General features: G+C 47.3%; 1 protein-coding gene across 1 annotated transcript in view; it reads right to left on the reverse strand.

Moving 5' to 3' along the window:
* The window catches only part of Raver2 (ribonucleoprotein, PTB binding 2), an 80,203-nt gene extending 57,261 nt beyond the window's left edge, over positions 1-22,942 (reverse strand). The window contains exon 1 of the mRNA XM_052718891.1: positions 22,610-22,942. Coding sequence (XP_052574851.1) covers positions 22,610-22,825 — 216 coding nt within the window. The 5' untranslated portion in view covers positions 22,826-22,942. The remainder of the gene's footprint in view (positions 1-22,609) is intronic.
* Positions 22,943-23,238: the final 296 nt, after the last annotated feature.

A 23,238-nucleotide genomic window follows, 5' to 3' on the forward strand; every position in this document is an offset into this window, starting at 1 on the left:
GAGAAAGAACCAATGACCTTTCTCTTCGCCCTAGTGGTGATCCCTCCCCCCTGTGCCTCAGCAAGGAGACCAAAGGAGAAATTTCAGAACTGACAAGAGTCCTAGGAAGCATTTGCCAAATTTCTCTAGGCTCTGCCACACAGACTAAAGAACTGACCTGACAGCATCCAGGAGCTGCCCCGGCTGTGGGAGTTTCCTCCTCACATACACTTTGAAAGCACTCTGCTCAGCAACACCATTTACAAATTCCTTACGCCACATCCCACCATGATGATAAAGGACTGAACCTCTGTGTAACAGGTCTTTCTTTGGACCGCCAGCTCCCAAACAAAGACACGGAGACTTCTTATTAATTATGAAAGCCTGGCCTTGGCTTAGGCTTGTTCCCAACTAGCTCTTATAACTTAAATTAGCCCATTTATATTAATCTATGCTCTTCCATGTGGATCATTAACGCTCCCCCATACTCTACATCCAAATTACTCCACATCTCGTTGGCAAATTCCGTCTCTCTTCTTCCCAGAGTTCCTATCTCTGCCTGGAAGTACGGCCTATCCGCTCCTGCCTAGCTACTAGCCATTCAGCTCTTTATTAAACCAATCAGAAGGTGCCTTGGCAGAGACACACCTCCACAGTGTACAAAAAGATTCTCCCACAACACCCCTGAACTGTAAGTCAGCCACCCCAATTAAATGTTTTTCCTTTATAAGAGTTGCCACGGTCAGGGTGTCTCACCAACCAGCCACAGCTGCTCTGCACGCCTCCCACGTGGATGACACAAGCCTAAAGCACAGGTCTCCTACGCTCTTCTTGGGTGTAATTTTGTGTGTTTGCCTCAAATTGTTTCAAGAAAGGCCTTTGGGCCAGCAAGATGACTGAGTAATAAAAGTGCCCACCACCAAGCCTGAGAATCTGAGATCAATGTGTGGAAGGCGAGAAACTGACTCCCAAAAGTTGTCGTCTGACCTCCATATGCATATCGTGGCACACACGCCTACACACACACACACACACACACACACACACACACACACACACACACACGCACACACAACTTTTTAAAGAAAGGCTTTCACAGATTGAAGCACACCACAATAAAGTACACTATTTTTATATCCCACTAATTTGGATTAAAAGAAGAGAATAAGGGGCCTGCGAGATGGCTCAGCAGGTAAGAGCACTTGCTGCCAAGCTTGACAACCTGAGCTTAATCCCTAGGACTCATGTGACGGAAGGAGAGGACCAACTCTGTCAGGTTATCTATCCTATGACCCCCACATGCACACCACGGCATGTGCACACACACAAATAAATGTAAAAATAACTTAAAGAAGAGAACGAACGTGTCACTTTAAATTGTAAGCAATTGGAAAAACACCAATATTATCTATAAAGCAAATCTAGACCGTCCTCTTCCCCTTTCCATAGGTGTCTCTCACAGGCCCAAACAATTGGTTACTGTGTACAATGATGGGCTTTCACAAGCGGCATCATGTTATGCTTTTTAAGATCACCTGGGCCTCGATGCTGAAACTCGGTACTCCATTTCTAATGCCTAGTTCATTTCCAGACTGTTACTTTACTCTTGATACTTTGATAAACTATTACATTCTTGTAAATACTACACATCTACTGGCATTCACATAATAGAGGTCCTACAGGAGAGAACTATGCGTGCATGCCTGCCTGTCTCCCTGCCTGTCTGCCTGCCTGCCTGTCTGCCTGCCTGCCTGTCTCCCTGCTTGCCTGCCTGCCTGCCTTCCTCCCTGTCTCCCTGCCTGCCTGCCTGTCTCCCTGCTTGCTTGCCTGCCTGCCTGCCTGCATGCATGCATGCCTGCCTGCCTGCATGTCTCCCTGCCTGCCTGCCTCCCTGCCTGTCTCCCTGCCTGCCTGCCTGCAGGAGTGTGACACCGGGGTCTCACTGCACAGCCCTGGCTGACCTGGGATTTGCTATATAGACTTGGTTGGCTGCTAGCTGGCAGCAATCCTCCTGCCTCTGCCTTCCAAGTGCTGGGATTCCCAGCTTGTGTCAACACAGCCAGCTGCCAGTGATTAACTTCATGAGAAACTGAAAACCTGTGTGGAAGAATGGGGTGCCAGCTACATCCTCATCCACAGGATCTGTAGGTCCTGCTGAGCCACATTCTTTCGGTGCTCGGTGTTATCTGAGACTAAGGTGTTGTCAATCTGTGGATATAGAACGGGGCCTCTTGGTGGTCTTATTCGCCTCCTGTTAAGAAGCGGGGGCACTGCCACTGCTAATTTCAGGTGTCAGTTTAGCTACAACAGTCAGTGATTTGGGCAAACATGAACGCAGTGTTGCTAAGAAGTATTTTATACATCTGGTTAGCATCTACCACGGCTGACTTCAGAAAAGGAGCCTTCCACGCAGCGGGTGGACCTCATTCAAGCAGCGAAGGTGTTACAGCCAAACCTCCAGCTCCCTGAGGAAGACACCAGCTCAGGACTATGGCAGCCACCTTGCCCATGTTCCCAGCCTTCGGACATGCCAGCTCACAATCACGGATTAAATTACTCAAACCTTTTTTGTTGTCGTTAATCTTTTTTTTTCTTTTACTGAAAACAGATTTCTTTTCATACAACATATTCTGATTACGGTTTCCCCTCCCCTTATTCCTCCCAGTTCTTCTCCATTTCCCCCCACACTGTCATCTACACCCTTTCTGTCTCTCTTTTGAAAACAAACAGGCATCTAAGGAATAATAATAAAAAATACTAAGATGAAACAAAACCGAACAAATCAGAGTAGAACACAACAACCAGAAAAGGCGGCGACGAAAAAGCACCAGAAACTCATTTAGATGCAGAGACACACTTGTCGCACACCCAGGAATCCCGTAAAAACAAAAAACTAGAAGTCATGGTATATACGCAAAGGACCTGTTAAGTTAAAAAAAAAAAAAATGCCCCAACTTACCATTCAAAGACAAAGACCCTCCAAAGATGTCGTTGAGTTAGTTTTGTGTTAGCCATCTACTGCTGGGCATGGGGTCTGCCCTTAGGAGAAGCCTGTTTCGCCAGTGAAAAGTCCCTTGGGGAAAACAAAGTTTTCCTCAGGTAGCAAGTGGTTATCTGTTGAAGATGGCGTCTGGGTCAAGGAAAGGGAGCTTCTTTCCTTCTCCTTTCAGCTCTGGGTGGACCTGGTGCAGACCTGGGTAGACCCTGTGCATGCTGCCTGTCTCTGGCAGTTCATGTGCGCCAGCCCTGTGGAGTCTAGAAGGCCTGTTTCCTTGGTGTCCCCCATCCCCTCTGGCTCTTACACTCTTTCTGCCTCCTCTTCCTCGGAGTTCCCAGAGCCCTGAGGGGAGGGTTTTAATGGAGACATCCCTTTTAGGGCTGAGTGTTCCAAGGTCTGTCACTGTCTGCAGGTTGTCTGGCTGCGGGTCTGCTTCTCTGATGATTGAGCAAGGCAGGGATCCATGAGTGCACGGAATGTCCTTAGGAGTCTTACTGCTGTGCTCCTTTAGCAGAAGAGTACTATTTGGTTTTGCCCCTTGGCCTATCTAGTCTCAGGATCTTGGCCACTCAAGCAGTGTTAGGTGTGGGCTCCATCTCATGGAGTGGGCCTTTAGACGAATCAGGTGTTGGTTGGTTACTCCCACAGGCTTTCTGCCAGTATTACACCCATGTATCTTGCAGGCAGGTCACCACTGTAGATGGAAGGGTTTGTAGCTGGCTTGGAGGTTACCCTTCTTCTTTGGTAGCATGCAGAGTATCTTCTAGTACCATGAATACCAGTCCAGGGGGGTGAAGGCTCTAGGCGAGCACCAGCTCAACCTCTCTGCGCCCAATGAGTCACGAAGGCACTGTCTTCAGCTACAGACACTTACCGTCAATTCACAGAGAACCACCTCGAGTTGGCAATTGCTCGGGCTGTTTGAGGGTTCCCATGGGACCCTCTTTTTTTTTTGGTTTTTTCGAGACAGGGTTTCTCTGTGTAGCTTTGTGCCTCTCCTGGAACTCACTTGGTAGCCCAGGCTGGCCTCGAACTCACAGAGATCCGCCTGGCTCTGCCTCCCGAGTGCTGGGGTTAAAGGCGTGCGCCACCACCACCCGGCCCATGGGACCCTCTTAGACAAGAATTTGATTAGATGTAACCCATTCCTGGTACTGGAAGCTTCATTTGATGTGGAGAGATGGCCAGTTGGGGCTCTGTCTGCTCTGTTACTTGGTGATTTCAATGCGATCACCTTCATAGATGTATATATTTTAGGAAGCTTCTACTGTATTAGCTTTCCATATAATCTCTCACATGGCCCTTAATTTTAGCTGTCCCTCCCCATATTAGGAATTAGTCCGATCTTTACATGCACATATTTTTTTACATACAGGTATGTGTGTGTATTCTACTGGACCTGTTCTTTGTACAACCTTGGCTGGTCAAGGTATCTTGGTACATTTCTCTGACATTTATTTCCTCTTCTAAAAAACACTTATTTCTACTGCTTGTTTTTCAATTTTTTTCCCCTGCACGTGGCTTTAAAAACACTGTAAATGCTAGTCCTTTGTCATTAATAACTTTACAAGTGTATCCCCTTAGTACATGGTCTGCTGTTCTGTTTGAGATTTTTTCCAGTGGAGAAAGGCTTTTCATTTTAATCAAGTCAAGTGAGTGGCTCCTTCCTCCTTAAAGCTTGTGGAGTCTGTGCCTTAGGAAGTCCTTTTCTAAGGGTGTGCGAGTGCACGCCTCCCATCCCAGCACTCGGGAGTGTGTGAGCACACGCCTACCATCCCAGCATTCGGCAGGTGGAGACAGAGGGGTTGGGAGTTCTAAGTCATCCTCGACTACACAGTGAGTTCATTCAAAGCCAGTCTGGGCTACATAAGACCCTGTCTTTAAAAAACAAAAGAAGAGGAGGAGGAGGAGGAGGTGAAGAAGGAGGGGGAGGATGGGAGGGAGGCAGAGGAGGATCCTTCTTAATCTAGTATATAAAAATTATTTTGTTTTTAATAGTTATCTTCTCTTTGCATTTCAGTTTCCAATCACTTGAGAGTTAGCTTTTTGTCTGTTTATTTTGTTTGGTTGGTACTTGAGATGGGAGGTCTCAGCTGAGTCTAGTCTTGAACTCCTGATCCCCCTGCCTCAGTTTCCTAAGTGAGATTTCAAGCATGAACTTGTAGTTTAAACACAGTGTGAAATAGGAATTTGGCTCGTCTCACTTGGGAAATTAATTTCATTTTCTTCCCAGCTGGATGACCCGCTGTCAGGCCACCACCAAGCCATTGTATTAGTTGGTTCTCACATCACTGTGACAATACCCACCGGGAAAAACTTAAGGGAGCAATTCTTTCCTTTGGCTCACAGTTTAGTTTCAGAGGGCTCCCCTCAGTCATCATGGGGAAGGCTTTCTGGAACAGCTCAGTCCATGATACTGGGACTGTATGGTTGAGGTTGTTCCCATCAAGATAGAACAGGAAATAACAAGGGGCAGGAACCAAGGGCTGGACATAAACTTTAAGGCCTGCCCATCATGATCTAGTTCTGCCAGCGAAGCCAAATCTCAATTTCCAGATTCCAGAACCTCCCAAAATCACACCATGAGCTGGGGACCAAATGTTCAAAACATGAATCTGTGGGGACATTTCAGATGCAACCATAACACGACCTCTCTCAGACAACAAGCCTCCAGATACACACAAATCAGTGTGTTATCCCATGTTTCTGCCCCACTGGACACCTTGTCTAACCTGTGCTAACGATATACTATCTTAAAAATCTATAAATCTTTGGTTTGGTGGGGCGGGGGGATTCCTCTTATTACTGTTGTTTCTAGTTTGGAGCTTTTGAGACTAAAACTAGGAATAAAATTTCTGAGAAAACCACACATGAGAATAAAACTGCTGAACAACATGGCACGGGCATTCCATAATGTGAAGGTTTTGTCCCCTCTAAAGCTCCTGCTGGAGTTTAATTGCCACTGAGGTCTTAAGAGGGCAGAAACTTAATCGGACTATGTTCAGGGGTTGACTAGGGTTATATAAGGTCATCAAGGTGAAGGCCCAGCCACTGACTACTGGTGGATTTGTAAGAGCAACAAAGACATGAAGGATACACATGAATGCCCTGCCCTCTCCACCTGATGGCCTGCCCTGCAGTGGGCCATTGCCAGCACAGCCATCACCACATATGGGTCCTTGACCTTGGACCAGAACTGTGAAACGAGAAACTTTATAGCTTGGCCAGACTCACGCATTTCTTTCTTTCTTTAAGAAAGAACTATATATAGCTTGTTTGTCCTTGGTCGAATCTGCCAGTTTCTGAGACCTCTGAAGCACCTGACACATTCACTAGCAGATCACACTGTCAAGTGTCCCACACCCGAGCCAACCTGGAGGGTCACAGGCGTTTTATTTTTACCCATTCTGGTAGCACACAGGTAGTCAACTGTGGTCTTCACCTGGTTCCCCCTCGTGAGTAACCGAGTCACAGACCCCGCTGTTCCTTGTTCACTGGCCATGTGCATTTCTCAAACACAAGTATCTGCTCTAACCTTCTGGCCATTTTTAAACTGGGAAATTTAACTTTGCTAATTTTTTTTTTAACGTTTGTTTATTGTGTGGGAAGGAGAGGGAGCATGCTAAAGTGCATGTGTAGAGGTCAGAGGACAAGTGGTGGGAGTCAGTTCTCTCCTTCCACCATGTAGGATCTGGGAAGTGAACTCAGGTCATCAGGCTTGGCAGCAAGCGCCTCTGTCCACCAAGCCACCGTGTCAGCCCTTGAATCTTTCTGACTTGTAAAACACCTTTGGTTTTCTTCCTCCCTCCCCCCCCTTTTCTTTCTTTTAGGAGTCTCTAAGCAGGGCATGGTGGCCCACGCCTTTAATCCCAGGGCTCGGGGACACAGCGGCAGGTAGATCTCTGTGAGTTAGAGGACAGCTTGGTCTATAGAGTGGGTTCCAAGACAACCACAACTACATAATAGACACCCCCCCCCCCAATCTGATCGACTACATAACAACAAGACAGTCTTACTGTGTAGCCCAGGCTGTCCCGCTATGTAACTAAGACTGGTCTCAAACCCACATTTCCTTCTGTCTCAACTTCTCAAACGCTAGGATTACAAGGGTGAGCTCCCATGTCCAACTTAGAATTTCTTTATAAATTCTGCATACTAGTCCTTTGTCAAATATGAAGCATTTTCTTCTAGCCTATGATATAGTTTTTTTGAAAAATTTGTCTTTCTGGCCGGGCGGTGGTGGCGCACGCCTTTAATCCCAGCACTTGGGAGGCAGAGCCAGGCGGATCTCTGTGAGTTCGAGGCCAGCCTGGGCTACCAAGTGAGTTCCAGGAAAAGGCGCAAAGCTACACAGAGAAACCCTGTCTCGAAAAACAAAAAAAAAACAAAAACAAAAAAAAATTTGTCTTTCTGATGAGAAGTCATTAATTTTAACCAAGTTCCATCTATCAACATCTTCTCTTCTGGAGAGCGTTTTGTGTCCTACTTGAGGTATCTTTACCTACCTAAGGTCACTATTTCCTAACATTCACTCTGGGTTATGGTTCACCTCTAAGGAATTGCTGAGTGGTGTTAGCGGCCAACTTTGGACAGAAGAATTTCCAACCTCCCTCAGGATACTTTATTGGAAAATGTGGTTCTCGGCCTGGCTGGGACGCTATGGTACATGTGAGTTAATTCTTGGACATTCTAGTTCTGCTCCACTGATCTAGGCATCTGGTCCTTTTTGTTTTTTCCAAGTCAGTGTCACACTATTAAGTCATTACAGATTTATAATAACTCTTGAAATCTGGTAATGTTGGTCTATGAACCTTTTCTTTACAATTACCTTGGCTATTCAAAGCTCTTTGCACTTCTGTATGAATTTTTGGATCAGAACATCAGCTTCCAAGAACAAGACCTACTAGGGTATTATTAAGTGGGGTTATTTCAAAGGCTCGTGTGTTGCTTGAGTTTTCCTGCCTGGCCCACAGTCAGGACAAATCTCTCTCACCTGCCAGTCCCACAGCCACTCAGACCCAACCAAGTAAACACAGAGGCTTGTATTGGTTACAAACTGTATGGCCGTGGCAGGCTTCTTGCTAACTGTTCGTACAGCTTAAATTAATCCATTTCTATAAATCTATGCCTTGCCACATGGCTCGTGGCTTACCGGCACCTTCACATGCTGTTTCTCATCATGGCAGCTGGCAGTGTCTCTCTGACTCAGCCTTCCACTTCCCAGCTTTATTCTCCTCCTTGTCCCGCCTACACTTCCTGCCTAGCCAATGGCCAATCAGTGTTTTAATTATTGACTAATCAGCAACACATTTGACATACAGAACATCCCACAGCACTTCCCCTTTTTTTTTTTCAAAAAGGAAGGTTTTAACCTTAACAAATTAAAATTACATATAATTTGGGAATTTGGGCGTAGCTTCTCTTACTACTTCCTGCTGGAGGGGGGCGCTGCAGTTTATGGGGATACAAAGAAAATTTTTGGATTATGGAATAGTCCATGAGGGTGTATCGTCTGAGCCAGTTGCCTTCAAACCATTCTGGAGTCTGGATCATCTGGGCCATGGTGTCATCGGAGACCTTTCAGGGGGTCTTGGCTGGTCAAACCTGATGTATCTTAATCTGGAACAAATCCATAGCCTCTGGCTTTCTGTGGGAACAAAAGCAGAGTCTCCTTTCCAAAGTAACATATCCTTATATTCAAATTTTGAAGTCAAGGTACCTTTAAAATATACATTTTGGCATAACTCAACAGCTTTTACAATCAAATGTTTTTCTGCAGTTAAAAGTCCCAAAGACAACACAATGCAGATTCTCTGTGTAATATCCATTTTTACGTGGCTTATTTTTTATACTACCTTTACTGTCTCTTTAAAGACTTTATTTTTTAAAACTATGTATTTTTTTCTATAACTCTATATATCATCTTTTTTGTCTCTTTCAAGCCTACGTATCTTTTACACACATTGTAAACTATTACATCTGAATCTGTCTTATTGTGAATCTATTGCCTTAAACTGCAGCAGCTGTGGCTGCTGGCTCCACCCACCTTAGCTTCCCAACATGGCTACGTTTTCCACCAGCTCTGGGAGCTATCATGGGTATATGCTTTTAGCCAAGCAGCATGTAGCCCAGAAACCTCTTTTTTGTTTTGTACTAGCAAAGGCTAAATCCACCACGCAGCTTAATGTGCTACTTGCTGAGGCCTCATTCCTGCCATACTGCAGGTCGAGCACGCACGCTAGGAACCCACAAGTAGCTCAAACTGGCAGCTGCCGCTCATTTGAGAGAGACAATTAGGAAGCTGTTTTTAGCTCCATTTTAGAATCTTTTCTCAGGTTTTAGGTGGAAACTCTTGCCACCCACGTTGGACGCCAATTGTTGCTTGAGTTTTCCTGCCTGGCCCACAGTCAGGACAAATCTCTCTCACCTGCCAGTCCCACAGCCACTCAGACCCAACCAAGTAAACACAGAGGCTTGTATTGGTTACAAACTGTATGGCCGTGGCAGGCTTCTTGCTAACTGTTCGTACAGCTTAAATTAATCCATTTCTATAAATCTATGCCTTGCCACATGGCTCGTGGCTTACCGGCACCTTCACATGCTGTTTCTCATCATGGCGGCTGGCAGTGTCTCTCTGACTCAGCCTTCCACTTCCCAGCTTTATTCTCCTCCTTGTCCCGCCTAGCCAATGGCCAATCAGTGTTTTAATTATTGACTAATCAGCAACACATTTGACATACAGAACATCCCACAGCACTCGTGTAGGTGTTGAAGGCCTGGGTCCCAGCTGGCATGGCTGTCTGTGGCTGGTGAGGCTCAGAGGTGGGGGCCCACTTGTGAGAGAGGCTGCTGGGGACAAGCCTTTGGAATGAAAATCTTGTCCCTGGTCCCTTCCTCTCTGTCTCCGCTTTTGAGGTGAGCATCCTCCTTTATCACCTCTTCCACCATGACTCACCCTGGGTCCAGCCCAAACCAGGCTAAGCGCCCCCAAACCATGAACCAAGCCAAGCTTGCCTCTTAAGCTGCTTTTCCCAGGTACCCTGTCAGAGCAATGGAAAGCCTGGCTAGGACAGACCTCAACCACAGAACACGTTATCTAAATCAAGGCTTCTTAAACTTTTCCCACTCGTCTATTTTCACCCCATAAATGGTTACCTAATACTGGATATGCGGGTATATAAAATACCAATACACAGATGTATATGTATGTGCCTGCATGAGTTTATGTGTACCATGTGTGTGCAGGAGCCCAAGGGAACCAGAAGAGGGTGTCAGATCCCCTAGAACTAGAGTCACAGACAGTTGTGAGCTGCCTTGTGGATGCTGAGAATGGAACTCACGTCTTCTGCGGGAGTAGTAAGCAGTCCTAACTGCTAGGCTATCTCTCTAGCCCCTCTACCTTTTTTTTTTTTTTAATTAATGGTGAAAAAAAATGTGTATTTTAGGATTAGCTGCTGGACACAGTTTAGATGAGCCCAATGACATTGACAACATCCAGAGCATCATAACCAGGAGGAAGCCAAACACATGCCTTCTTCTCTCCACCAAGACCTAGTCAGGGAGTTGACTTTGGCCACATCAATGCCCTAGAGTGTCTTCACAGCCTGTCTGACCTGGTGCTTGTTGGCCTTGACATCCACGATGACTACACATGTGTTCTTTCTTCTGTCTTCTCTGTGGCTGACTCAGTGCTAAGATGGTACTAGATGATGCTGGAGTATCAGCTTGCTACTCCGGAGCATGCTCCTGCGGGGGTATTCGTGCTGCCTCTGGAGCATCAGTCTTCGGCTGTCAGGTAGGTGACATGGCTGTGGGCAGCTCTCAACACAGTCTTCTTGGATTTCAAGGCCTTCGCTTTGGCTTAAGGAGGGGCGAGACTTCCCTCACTTTCAGAGCCATCTTGGTGACAAGCCACCTTTGTTTTGTAGACAGGGTTTCTCACTGAACCTGGAGCTCACGAATTGGCTAGACGGGTGGACGAGCAAGCCGCAGGGATCCTCCTGCCTCACACCACTGCTAGGATTTCAGCTTCTTGTCACCACATCTAGCTTTTCACCCGAGTGCAGGGGATCCAAAGTCAGGTCCTAATGATTCCGCAACAGGGACTTTACCCTCTTAGCCATCTCCGCAGCCTCCATCAGCAATTCCAAAAATTAAACAACCTCATACAATGCAATCCCCAAATCTACTAATCTGACACTTAGATGCGGAGGAATGATGACAGGAAAACATCAAAAGTCTACAGTTAGACTGAATAAAATTTTTAGGACAGGTGCATTACTCCAACCCTGTCCACCTTGGTTTTCTGTTTTGTTTTGTTTTTTAAACATGTTTTATTCAGTTTATTTATTTGTGTGGGGGGCATAGCATGGGTGGAGAGGTCAGAGGACAAGCTGTGGGAGTTGGTTCTCTCCCATCAAGTGGCTCCTGGAGCTAGAACTCATCTCAGGAGGCTTGGCAGCAAGTATCTCTACATCCCCACTGAATCACTGGCCCATAACTTGTTCTAATTCAAGGCAGAGTCTCTCTCTCTGGAACCTGGAGCTTAGTGATGGGCTTCGTTGGATACTCAGTGAGCCTCAGGGATCTTCGAGTCTCTATACTTTCCCAGTGCTGGCAAATGTCACCATGCATGCCTAGCTTTAAAAAAAATTTTTTTTTTAAATGGGTGCTGGGGATTGATCACAGGTTTTCACACCTGCACAGCAAGTATTTTACAAATTGAGCTATCTCCCAAGTCCTGCATTCCAGGTTTGGGGTAAGAGGGCTTTCAGACTTGGCCTAAAGAAACTCATAAAGGGCTGGGTGGTGGTGGCACACACCTTTAATCCCAGCACTTGGGAGGCAGAGCCAGGCGGATCTCTGTGAGTTCGAGGCCAGCCTGGTCTACAGATTGAGATCCAGGACAGGCTCCAAAGCTACACAGAAAAACCCTGTCTCAAAAACCAAAAAAGAAACTCATCAAGTTTCAGCATTTGTCTTAGCAGTAAAGTAATGGGAACTGTTGGTTGTTTACTTCGGCCCAAGCACTGTGTGGACAGTGTTCTGTTTAACCCTCACACCACAGAAGCTGGATTTTTAAATCTAGAGTTTAAAATGGGGACTTATTTTAAGGGAAGCCTAGATATTTAAATGGCATGCTCAGACAGCATGAGACAGAGCTGGGATTTCATTCCGGCTGGCAGACAGCACAGCAAACACACTGATCCACTACATGGTAGTATCGAAGTATCTCTATAACAACGATAAACACAAGAAATCAGGAACCACTCACTCTCACCACATTCCTAGAGCCTGCTGCATCCCTGACCAGCTAACCTTAGAATAGGGATCAGGGCAGGAACAAGGTCAAGATGTTCACCATGCAAATTCCTTGGAGGCAAAACTAAAACAAAGTCACTTGATTCTGGCAGCTAAATGTCTGGTCACGTCACTCCCTTAAAATAAACACCCACTGCTTAATTTGGCGGATAAACTCTTAATCATCTAGCCATGCCTACTGAAGGTCTCAGCCTGGCGTTTTATTATTACCCATTTCAAACTCTATGCCTTGGCCACAGGGGACCAACTCTAGCCAGTATGCATGCTCTTTTTGACTTTGGGGGATTTTTGGGGGGGTGGTGACGGTGGAATGTGAGTGTGCAAGCTTGTGAATATGTAGGTGTGCATACCCATGTGCACGCATGTGAAGGCCAGAGCAGGCAGGAGTCTGCCTCTCCCATGCTCCACTTTATTGCCTAGACAGGGTTTCTCACTAACCCAGAAGCTCACCTTTTCAGCAAGGTTGGCTGGCCAGGGAGCACTAAGGAGTCACCTGTCCCCACTCTCCAATGTTGGGGTTACCTCCATGGCCAGCTCTCCACATGGGTGCTAGAGATTTGAACTTGGGTCCTCATGCTTGCAGAATGGCACACTTACGTCCCAAGCCTTCTCCTTATCCCTACAAATTTTTACTATAAATCTACAACTTTTCCAAAACAAAAGAGGAGCTGTGTCAAACTCCCACTACCTAAACCTAAGACAACTGAAACATCAAAGTAATTATAGTAGGGGACTATCACCCTCTGAACTGGACACTTTGTGGCTGTAACGATGTGAATTAGTAACTGAATACATTTGAATTGCTTCAAAAAGTACAAGATGGTTAGTCTCAAAAAGTATCTCCCTGAACATATTTTATCATTCTGAAAGGAACACTTTCACAGCCTGGCACACTCTACTTTAGTCAAAAGTAAATCAAACTGAATTTTATCAATGGGGGAGGGAGGTGGAACTTAAAATGTGCATCACCTGTGACCTTACTGCCAAACACAATCCCTGCCAAAGACACGCAGCTCTAATCATGAGGGAACATCACACATGCCCAAACTGAAGAACATTCTGCAAAGTACCTGGCCTGGGATCTTCGAAAAGGTCCTGGACAGACTTGAGCGGTCACTTCAGACTGAAGGAGGCCAGAGACACAGAATGACTAAGCGCATGAAGTGTCGGAACTGAATGAACCCTTTCACTGCAAAGGACATGACGGGCAGCTGGCCAGACCTAGACACAACCCGAGGTTAGGAGGCTCCAGGGGGACCTTGACGGCGGCGGCGGCGGCGGCGTGGTTCTATCAGATGATACCCCAGTTTAAAAGAAAACCGTGGTAAAGTACAGTCATGTGTCATATAATGATGTGGTCAAATATAGTCCAGATATATAAGGACCATGATCCCCTAAGACTGCAGGGTGTGTGTGTGTGTGTGTGTGTGTGTGTGTGTGTGTGTGTGTGTGTGAGAAAGTTCCTATCACATACCAGCCCCATAGCTGTGCTAAGGTTGAATCACGTAGCGACACTCCTACATCCACGGCGACGCTGGTATAAACAACCAACAGTACTGCCAGTCATATTAAAGTACAGGCTGTGTAATTACAGACTGGAGAGTCTACGACACGTGCAGCAAATAATCGACAACAACGCTACTCATCTAGGTATTCACTGTAGCCTTCTTGGAAGCATTTTACAGATCACCTGCTTATAAAACAGTTTACTGTAAAGCAATATGCCACCTTGGGCCAGGAGTAGTCTCGTGTTCACCCCAACTTCTGACTGCAGGGGGGCATCTGCAGTCACTGACCTCCACCACGCAGGTCTGTGGGAGGGTATGCTATGTTACCCACACAACAGCAAGACTGCTGAACGGGACCCCTCCACGCACACCCTCATTACGCGATGCACGACTGTATCTGGGGAGGTGTGCGCGCTGGGTCGGTGCACTGCAGCAGTTCTGGTGAAGGAAAACTCCCGGTACTGTACTCACAACTTTTCTGGAAGTTTGAAATTCTATTTCAAAATCTAAAGCATCCCAGCTTCACACATTCTTGTAACATTCACCACTTCGACTCTAGCTCAGGCTGCAAAAACTCCCAAAGTGGGGGAAGTGGAGACTAATTTGAATTTTTTTTCTAAGGAATTAAACAGGCAGGATAATTAATAGAAGATCCAAAGTCCAGGAAATAAAAAGCAAACTAAGAGCAGATAACCAAAGAGAGGAGCTGGTGGGGGGTGGAGTGGGAGGCCTGGGGGAGGAAAGAGTGAAGGCAGGCACAAACACAGGTTCGAACAACGCCTAGTGGGTTCGGACAGTGTTCTGGTACTCAGGTGGAAACACATGTTTAACACAGAAAGAGACAATAAGGCCGAGGAGGGAACAGTTCCTAATCTACAGTAACTCCACCCAGGAACACCATGCCTAGAAGAGAAGTTCAGGGGCTCAAGAAAGTTGCCCCTGAATCCAACAAAAGAAAAACCATTTTTCTTACAAAGAAATGCCAAGGTAAGGTTCTTTTATTATTATTATTATTTTATTTTTCTTTATTAAGAAATTTTCTACTCACTCCTCCCTCCTCCCACCCCCCAGCCCTCTTTCCCAAGCCACCCCGCATCCCCACATCCCCCAAATCGAGGATCTGTCCCTGGTGCATGGGCAGACTTCTGGGAATCTGGTGCCTGTGGTGTGACACCTTGCATAGCCTTGGTGCAGTGGGAAGGGGCTTGGACCTGCCTAGGCTCAGTGAGCTGGGCTCTGCTGACTCCCCAAGGTAAGGTTCTTAACACACTTAAAGAAACTATTTTTAACGCTGGGCAGTGGTGGAGCATGCCTTTAATCCCAGCACTGGGGGTTGGGGGTGGGGGGGTTGGGAGTGTGCAGAGGCAAACAGATCACTGTGAGTTTGAGGCCAACCTATACAGAGTGAGTTCCAGGGCAGCCAAGGCTACAAAGAGAAACCCTGTCTCAAACAAAACAAAACAAAAAACAAACAAACAAAATCTTTAATCAATCTATATATTTGTCAATGTGTGTGTGTGCAGGTATGTGTGCAGATGCGTATGCATGTGTGCATGGACCTGTGTATGGTCATGCATGTGGAGGCCAGCAGGATGACAACAGGTGTCTTCCTCGGTTGCTTTCTATTTTATTTTATTTTACCAGTGTCTTCCAGTAAACCTGGATCTCACTTCCGCTAAACAGGCTGGCCAGAAGCCCCTGGGATCCTCCTGGCTGGCTCCCCAGCACTAAGCTAACAGGTGCACCCCACATCCAGCTTTTGTGTGGGTGCTGAGCTATACGCCTCAGGTCCTCAGTTACATGGGAGGAGCTACGCTGACTAAGCCATCTCTCACCTTCCTAGCCTCTGGCCTTCTTATTTCATGTGTCATGCTCCCTTGTATGTAGCCTCAACCGGGCCTCCTCTTCCGCCACCTTCTGAGTTCTGGGTTTACAGGTGTGCGCCATTACACCCAGCCCCCTCCCAAAAAAATATCTCTTAAAAGAAAATGTTGGCCAACAGCTACTCTGTGCTAGCCACAGTACCCCAGAGTGACAGACTAACAGCAGAGATGACGTGTTTCCGGATTAACATTTTCAAAAAGAACCTTTCAAAAAGAAGTCTGATTCACATTACTGCGCAGAGGTACGCCCATCTCCACACACAGGTGTGGCTGCATAGGTCCCTCATGAAAGTTCTCAGGAGCTGTGCTGGAGCTCTGCACCAGCTGTGTGTAATGCTAGCACTCTGGAGGCTGAAGTGGGAAGGCTGTGAATCTGAGGAAAGCCCGAGCTACTCAGTGAAACCATTTTTTTTTTTTAAAGGTAAAAGAAGACAAAAAGAAGAGAGGCAAAAGGAAGTTCAGTGGCTTTAGTTCCCCACACGGTCTGTGTTTACCGTGGCTCATTATTTGGGAGTACAGGACATCATGGAGAAGGCTGAGCAGTGGCAGAGACTAGACAGGAGGCAGGGCACACTATAAACTGTAAGGTCCACTTCTCTAGAGAGGTTCCACCTCTTAAAGGTTCCACAACCTTCCAAAACAGTACTGTGAGCTGGAGGACCAAGAGTTCAAACACATGAGCCCATGGGAGGCATCTTACAACCAAACCAGAATTCGGTCGAGACGCAGGTGATGTCCCACAGGTGATGGATGTCCCACGACACAATCAGAATGGCACTGGCCACCAACAACATGTTCCAACCTGGTCTATAATCCTCGAGTGAGATCAGGGATAAGCCACAAGAGATGCGTAACCCCTTGAAATTACTCATGGATTTTAGTGGTTATGAATAAGAGCACTTTTTGGAGAGAAGATACAGCTTTCAGCAGACTCATAATTGAATAACTTTAAGTGACTGGGACAATTTCACTGGCAAGAGCTAATACAGTCATACACTGCAGCACGTCTTCATGCACCCCACAGTGTGAGCTTGTCGGGCACATAAACAGATGTGCAGCGCTTCGGAATAACGCAGGTAGTCCCTTTCCATTCTGCATCTCTCGGCCGCTTCTAGGTTAAACAGTGCTGACACAGAGGTGCATAGGATATGATCCCTGTCCTCTGACACACTTACAAATTGGGCCTGTGGGAGAGGATTTGTAGGTGTGGCACTGTGTGAGATAAGAACACAGGCTTTGGAATCAAACAAGAAGCTAGCTCTCCACTCTACCCCTAATTAGCTCATTGGTCTCAGGCAACTTGTTCAACGTTAAGCTTATATTTGTTTCCCTATCAATACAATGGGAGTAAGGAATTTTGATTGTGCAGCCTTGAAATGACATTTAGAGGCAAACTGTGTAAGTCTGTGATCCAGGTGATGGTAAGCACACAAAAACTTTTAACCTATTATTATCACAGATACCCAGAGGAAAGAGAACTCTACAGGCTTCTCAATCCTACTAGACTCAAGCTGGGGAGCCACATTTTAAGAGACACCATGGCGGCCAGGCGGCGGTGGCGCACGACCTTAATCCCAGCACTCGGGAGGCAGAACCAGGCGGATCTGTGTGAATTTGAGGCTAGCCTGGGCTACAAAGAGAGATCCAGGACAGGCACCAAAATTGCACAGAGAAACCCTGTCTTGAAAAAAACCAAGAGAGAGAGAGAGAGACAGACAGACAGACAGACAGACCATGGCAAAGGGGTGATGGTGTGTATTCAGAGAAAATAACTAAGATGATTGGGAGACTTGGAATCATGTCCTAAAGACAGTGAGCTGAAGCATGCTAATTATTAGTCAAAAAGGGATCAACAGTCACAATTCAAAGGAAACCAATTTTCTACCCTCAATATAATTATAATGTATAATGATGGAAGTTGTCTGGGATGGAGTGGGACTCCTGCTCATCGTGCCTCCTGTGAAACAAAAGGTGTTGACAACGTGCTCAGTGGGGCAAGGTACCAACTGCTCAGTGCTGGTAAAGGTAGGAGGAGAGCACCGACTCCACAGAGCTGTCCTCCGACCTCACAGTCACATACACAACAACAGTTCCTAACACTTGTTAGCGCTCCAGAGACGGCTCAGTAATGGAAAGCACTTGCTGCTCTTCTAGGAGACCAGAGTTCAGTTCCCAGGACCCACATGAAGCAACTCACAACCTTCTGTAACTCTAGCTCCAGGGGATCCGATGCCTTTGGCCTCCAGCACCTGCACTGACACACACATCTGTGCATGCAGACACACACCTACACACAATTAAAAATAAACTTTTGCAAAGTGTGCTAGAAGCCCTCGTGTGAAACGAGAGATGTCTTCTACACCCCGGAAGGATGGGAAACGCTGAGACTTCACATTTGATTAAGATTCTTTATTAGACCATGGCTTGCTGTAGCAGAACCAATTCGAGGTCCAGAGGGGGCTCAGTCCGTAAAGCATTGGCCTTGCAAGTGCAAAGTCCTAAACTTAACCCCTAGAGTGCACATAAAGAAGCCGGGCATGGTGGCATGTGTTTGTAATCCCAGCACTAGGGAAGGGGACACAGGTGGATTCCCTGGGGCTCACTGGCCAACCAGTCGAGTCCAGTTGGTGAAACTGTCCTCCTGCCTCCACACACGCAAACACATATTCGTGCACACACATACACCTTTTTAAGAAGAACCAGTTTGTAAGGAGTGAAGAAACCAAGAGAACCAAGGGCTCCTGAGCAATCATGACACCTGGAGGGAGGTCAGCTGTGGGGGGATGGGGGATGGGGGGTGGGGAAGGTGGGGGTGTGTACGCGCACTCTCAAAGGACTCTAGCTCAGCCTCTCAGCCTTTTGTCAGTTCTGACACCGGTCCTCTGCCAGTACATTTCTGCAACGTGTGCCCCAGGGAGGAGAAAGATTATTTTCCCTAAAAAACAATTTATTTATTTGTTCTTTGTGTGTGCTCACGCGCACAGGCGCACACTGCACAACTCACAGGAATCAGTTCTTCCCTTCCCCACCAGGTGGGTCCCAGGCTTAGGAGCAAACACCGATCCCCACTGAGCCACCTCGGCAGGCAGCCGGTCTCCTGTGTTGTACCCGGATGAACTGATCCGCTCTGGGGAGGGCACTACTATGCAGAGATGGGCTGAGGTCCAGTTACTGCCTGGTTTTTTTAGCCAGTTCCTCAGGCAGAGGGGAAGGATCAGGTTCTTTGGCTTCTGTCACTTCTGTGAGGTGAACAGAGAGGAAGCCCATCCACACCATAGCCGGGCAGGAGTGGGTCTTCAGGGGGAAAGCCGGGTGCCGCTTCGACAGGCAAGAGGGGGGATCTGTTTAGGCAAGAGAATCCTTTTCTCAGCAAGGAACAGTGCATTTAAAAGCTCGTGACTGTATAGGACATGGCAGAAGGAGGCCTGTTGGGAAGAGGAAGGGGCCAGCCTTCCTTGGTTCAGTGAATATGTACTAGTAAAAACAAAAAGTAAAGAAACACAGAGATTTTACTCTTTTAAAGAGACAACCTAGGAAGGATTAAAGAAATCCTGTGGCTGGCTACTGTGGGTGGTGCCACTCCTAGTCAGGTGGTCCTGAGTGGTATAAGAAAGCCGGCTGAGCAAGCCATGGGGAGGGAGCCAGGAAGCAGCTTTCCCAGGCCTCTGCTTCAGTTCCTGCCTCCAGGTTCCTGCCCTGACTGCACGCCCTGGCTTCCCCTGATGATGAACAATAAACTGTAAACTGAAACACCCCCCTTTTTTCTGTCATGGCTTCTAGTTACACTGACAGGAAGCCAAGTAGGCCAGCCTTTAATGTGATATTTTAAAATAAATGAATGAACACACAAACTCATCTAGAAATGGAGTATTTCAAATATCTGATTAATAATTAAACACAGTCATTTTAAAACAGTTAAGTATGACGTTTCAGTACAGGTAATATAATATAATCTCCCCTGGTGAAAAATATATAATAAAGTTAAACTTTGATTAGTAAATTGAAAACAAAATCTAGCCAGGCGGCGGCGGCGGCGGCTGCGCACACCTTTGATCCCAGCACTGGGGAGGCAGAGGCAGGCAGATCTCTGAGTTTGAGGCCAGCCTGGTCTACAGAGTGAGTTCCAGGACAGCCAGGGCTGTTATACAGAGAAACACTGTCTCAAAAACAAAAAACAAAAAAAAAGAGAACAGAAAAAATACAGCCATTAAGGAAAAAAAATCACTGTCAAGGGAAGTTAGTAAAAGACAAAACCCAAAAGGAAAAAAAAAAGGTCATCGTGAACATGTTCATGAAAATACAACACAAAAATTGGATTTTACTGGACAAGTAAAAACAGCCAATATTAAACAAAAATTATCTATTGGACTTTCATTTCATTATTTTTTGAAGTTAACATTCTTAAGCCTACTTTACTTACGTATGGAACATCGGCCACTGTTAGTTATGAACAAGTACTGAGGATGGGGGGCTTCTGGTGGAAGTGGGGGAGGGTCAAGAACATGCTCCAACATACTTTACATGTAATCTAACACTGATCTGTTTAGACTTCAAAACTGTATCAGAGCTATCACAGCATTTTATTACACACACTACTAGAGAAAAGAAGGATGTCAGGACATGTCAGGAAACCTTTGCTAAACCACTAACTTTTGACTTTTTTTTAGGTGAATCTCCAGTTCTAAAAGAAAAAGTGGCATAAGAATTGAGCTTGGGGCCGGGCGGTGGTGGCGCATGCCTTTAATCCCAGCACTCGGGAGGCAGAAGCAAGCAGATCTCTGTGAGTTCGAGGCCAGCCTGGTTTACAGAGAGAGTTCCAGGACAGGCTCCAAAGCTACACAGAGAAACCCTGTCTCCAAAAACAAAAAACAAAGAATTGAGCTTGGGGTAAGAATTTAAATGACTTCACTGAAACATCTTAGCTTAGACCAATTTTTTGGCTAGTTTAAGCTTGCTACTTTTACAGAAAATCCTGAGACTTAGCGTCATCGTAAGTTTATAACAGAGAAAAAAAAATACATCCCGCCCTCAAACAATCGCAGATGTAAGTCTCCAAAAGCCTTCTGTCATCATCGATACGAGGTAGGACTGAAATAGTTCCTAAGACCCTCGGGTTTATTTTCCACCTCTTTTGGGAACACAAATGCAAAAGATAACAGTGAGGCAAGAACAGGCAGAACTGACTCGAATTTGCATTAAATATTTTTAGACTTCATGCAGGGAAATGTTAGAACAGAAATAGTTGACATTCTACAGAGGAAATCCAGACACTTCTCCATCTTCTGCTAGATTGTCTATCAGAGTCGATACTTGTCTAATTTGTTTTGTAGACATGCCATCTGCTTCTCCCAAGCCCCCTTCCCCCTGAGCTCCATGGAGACCTTCCCTATTCAGAGCGGGAAGGCTGCCTTTCCCTTGTGGAGGTGCTTCGGGTAGTGACCCAAAGCATCACTGGACAGAAGAAACTAGGCAGTGTGGTACCTCTAAGTGGAATGGTGAGATGTTCCCACCTAGACGTTATGAAGTTGTAGGCTCACGTTTATTGTTTCTACATAAGGTCTACCAACAGTAATGAGGGAGGCGTTTGTCATTGTCTGTGAGTCACAGAGAACCTACAACTGTCACTAGCCAGTCCTCTTGCAACTTTGTGTATGGACCACAAAGGAATTTCATAAATCCGCCCTATCTAGATTTATGAAATTCCTTTTGAGGGCCTATCGACCAGGGCAGCTCACCACATTTAGTTTACATAGTCGAATACATACATGTGAAATGTGCAAGCATCTGCACATGTAAGAAACCTAAAGAATATTACATTGTTTCATGTTTTTGATAAAAACAAATGCATATGCATACATGTGCACAAGAAAAGGGAGAAAGATAACATCCCATGGATTGTAGCTCAGCTGGTAGAGTGCGGTATGCATTCATGAAGTCTTGGAAGAAATACACACACACACACACACAGAGGACTATTTTGCTGAGTGTGTGATGCACACCTGAAATCTCAGCACGTGGTAGGTGGAGGAAGGAGGATCAGGAATTCAAGGCCTGCCTAAGATACTTGAGATGCTGTCTCAAAAAAAAAAAAAAAGAGAGAGAGAGAGAGTGAGGAAAAGACAGAGAGACAATGGGGGTGGGGGGTGAAACTATGACTGAGAATGAATGAATATGAACCCCAGGTAAATCCTCCAAATCTCCTACAATAAGCTTTTAACTTTCGCAATCAGAAAATAAAAGTTAAATCGATCCAGGCTTTCTAATCCAGAAGCAACAGTTAATCTGGATTAAAGGCACGGAGCAGCTTAACTTTAAACTCCGCGCAAGCCACTGAGGAACATATCCTGCCATACTTGGTTTGGCAGAAGGCTGCAAGAGTCTCCGGCGCAGTATCAACCTCCGTTCTCTGCGGCCTTAGCAAGCGGAGCAAAGTTGTTTCATACAAACTTGGTCAAGTGCTCCTGCAGCAGAACTCTCCCAGTTTTCCCGTGACCCCGCCCCCATAGCAATCCAAGTCCCCAGCACCCTACGCGGGACCCCTTCCCTTCTCGAGAGAGGCTCCGGAAGCCAGTCCCCTAAATCTGAGCTCCCCAGCTTCCCTCCACGCGCCTTCACCTACAACAGCCGCGGTGGGCTGGAGGGAACACACAGTCCCGGCCAGGCGTGGCGGCAGCCGCCCCGGATCCCACTCCACCCCCCACCCGACCCTGCATGAGCGACTCTGCCTTTCCCAGCCTCAGTTTCCCAACTCGCTGCCCTCGCAGGCAGCAGAAGGGTTTCGTGGAGGCAAAGGGTTCTTGGGCTCGGCGCGCATACCTTCCTCCTCTCTCTGCCTCTCCCAGGCGCAGGGACCAGCATGGACCCCTCCGGGTTGCGGTGTCCCCAAGCCCAGCCCGCTCGCCCCAGCCCGGTGCCCCTACCTGGGAGCTGCTGTCCTGGGGCAGGTTTTTCACCAGAATTTTCCGCCGGTTGCTCAGCTCCCGCCGCATCCGCTGCAACCGCGCGGCCACCTCCTGGGGGTGCAGCGCGGCCACCTCTCCCGGGCGCAGCGCGGGCTCCGCGGCCTCCCCCGCCGTCCCAGCAGAGGGTCCCGATCCCAGGCCCGCGCCCCCCGCGCTGCCTCCCCGCGCCGCCATCTTCCCGGCGCCCCGCTGCAGACTCGGCGAGGCCGGAGCGAAGCGGGAGAGAAAGCGGAGAGGCCGCGCGGGGGCGAGGCGGGCCGGACGCGGAGCAAGGGCGCGCGGGCGGGGGAGGCGCCGCAGCCGCCGACGCGGGAGGGGGGCGGAGCCCGGAGACACGCCCAGTCCAGCCCAGCCACGCCCCCGATGCTCCGCCCCTCCCCCCATGACACCTGCCTGAGCTAGGATGCGGTGTGGTGGTGGGACTCGAACCCCTTAGCCTACGCTGCCCTGGCTCTTTGCGCTTGGCCTCGCCTCCCAAACCCGGGCGCCCCAAGGCACCACTGCACAGCCGGGAGAACTCCTGGCCTCAATTCTAGTATACCAAGATGTGCGTATTTGGCAAAGTTTAAGTTATCCATGAAAAATAA

The sequence above is a fragment of the Peromyscus californicus genome, unplaced genomic scaffold, assembly GCF_007827085.1.
Source record: "Peromyscus californicus insignis strain IS unplaced genomic scaffold, ASM782708v3 Scaffold_5__1_contigs__length_169319896, whole genome shotgun sequence".
Taxonomy (NCBI): Eukaryota; Metazoa; Chordata; class Mammalia; order Rodentia; family Cricetidae; genus Peromyscus; species Peromyscus californicus.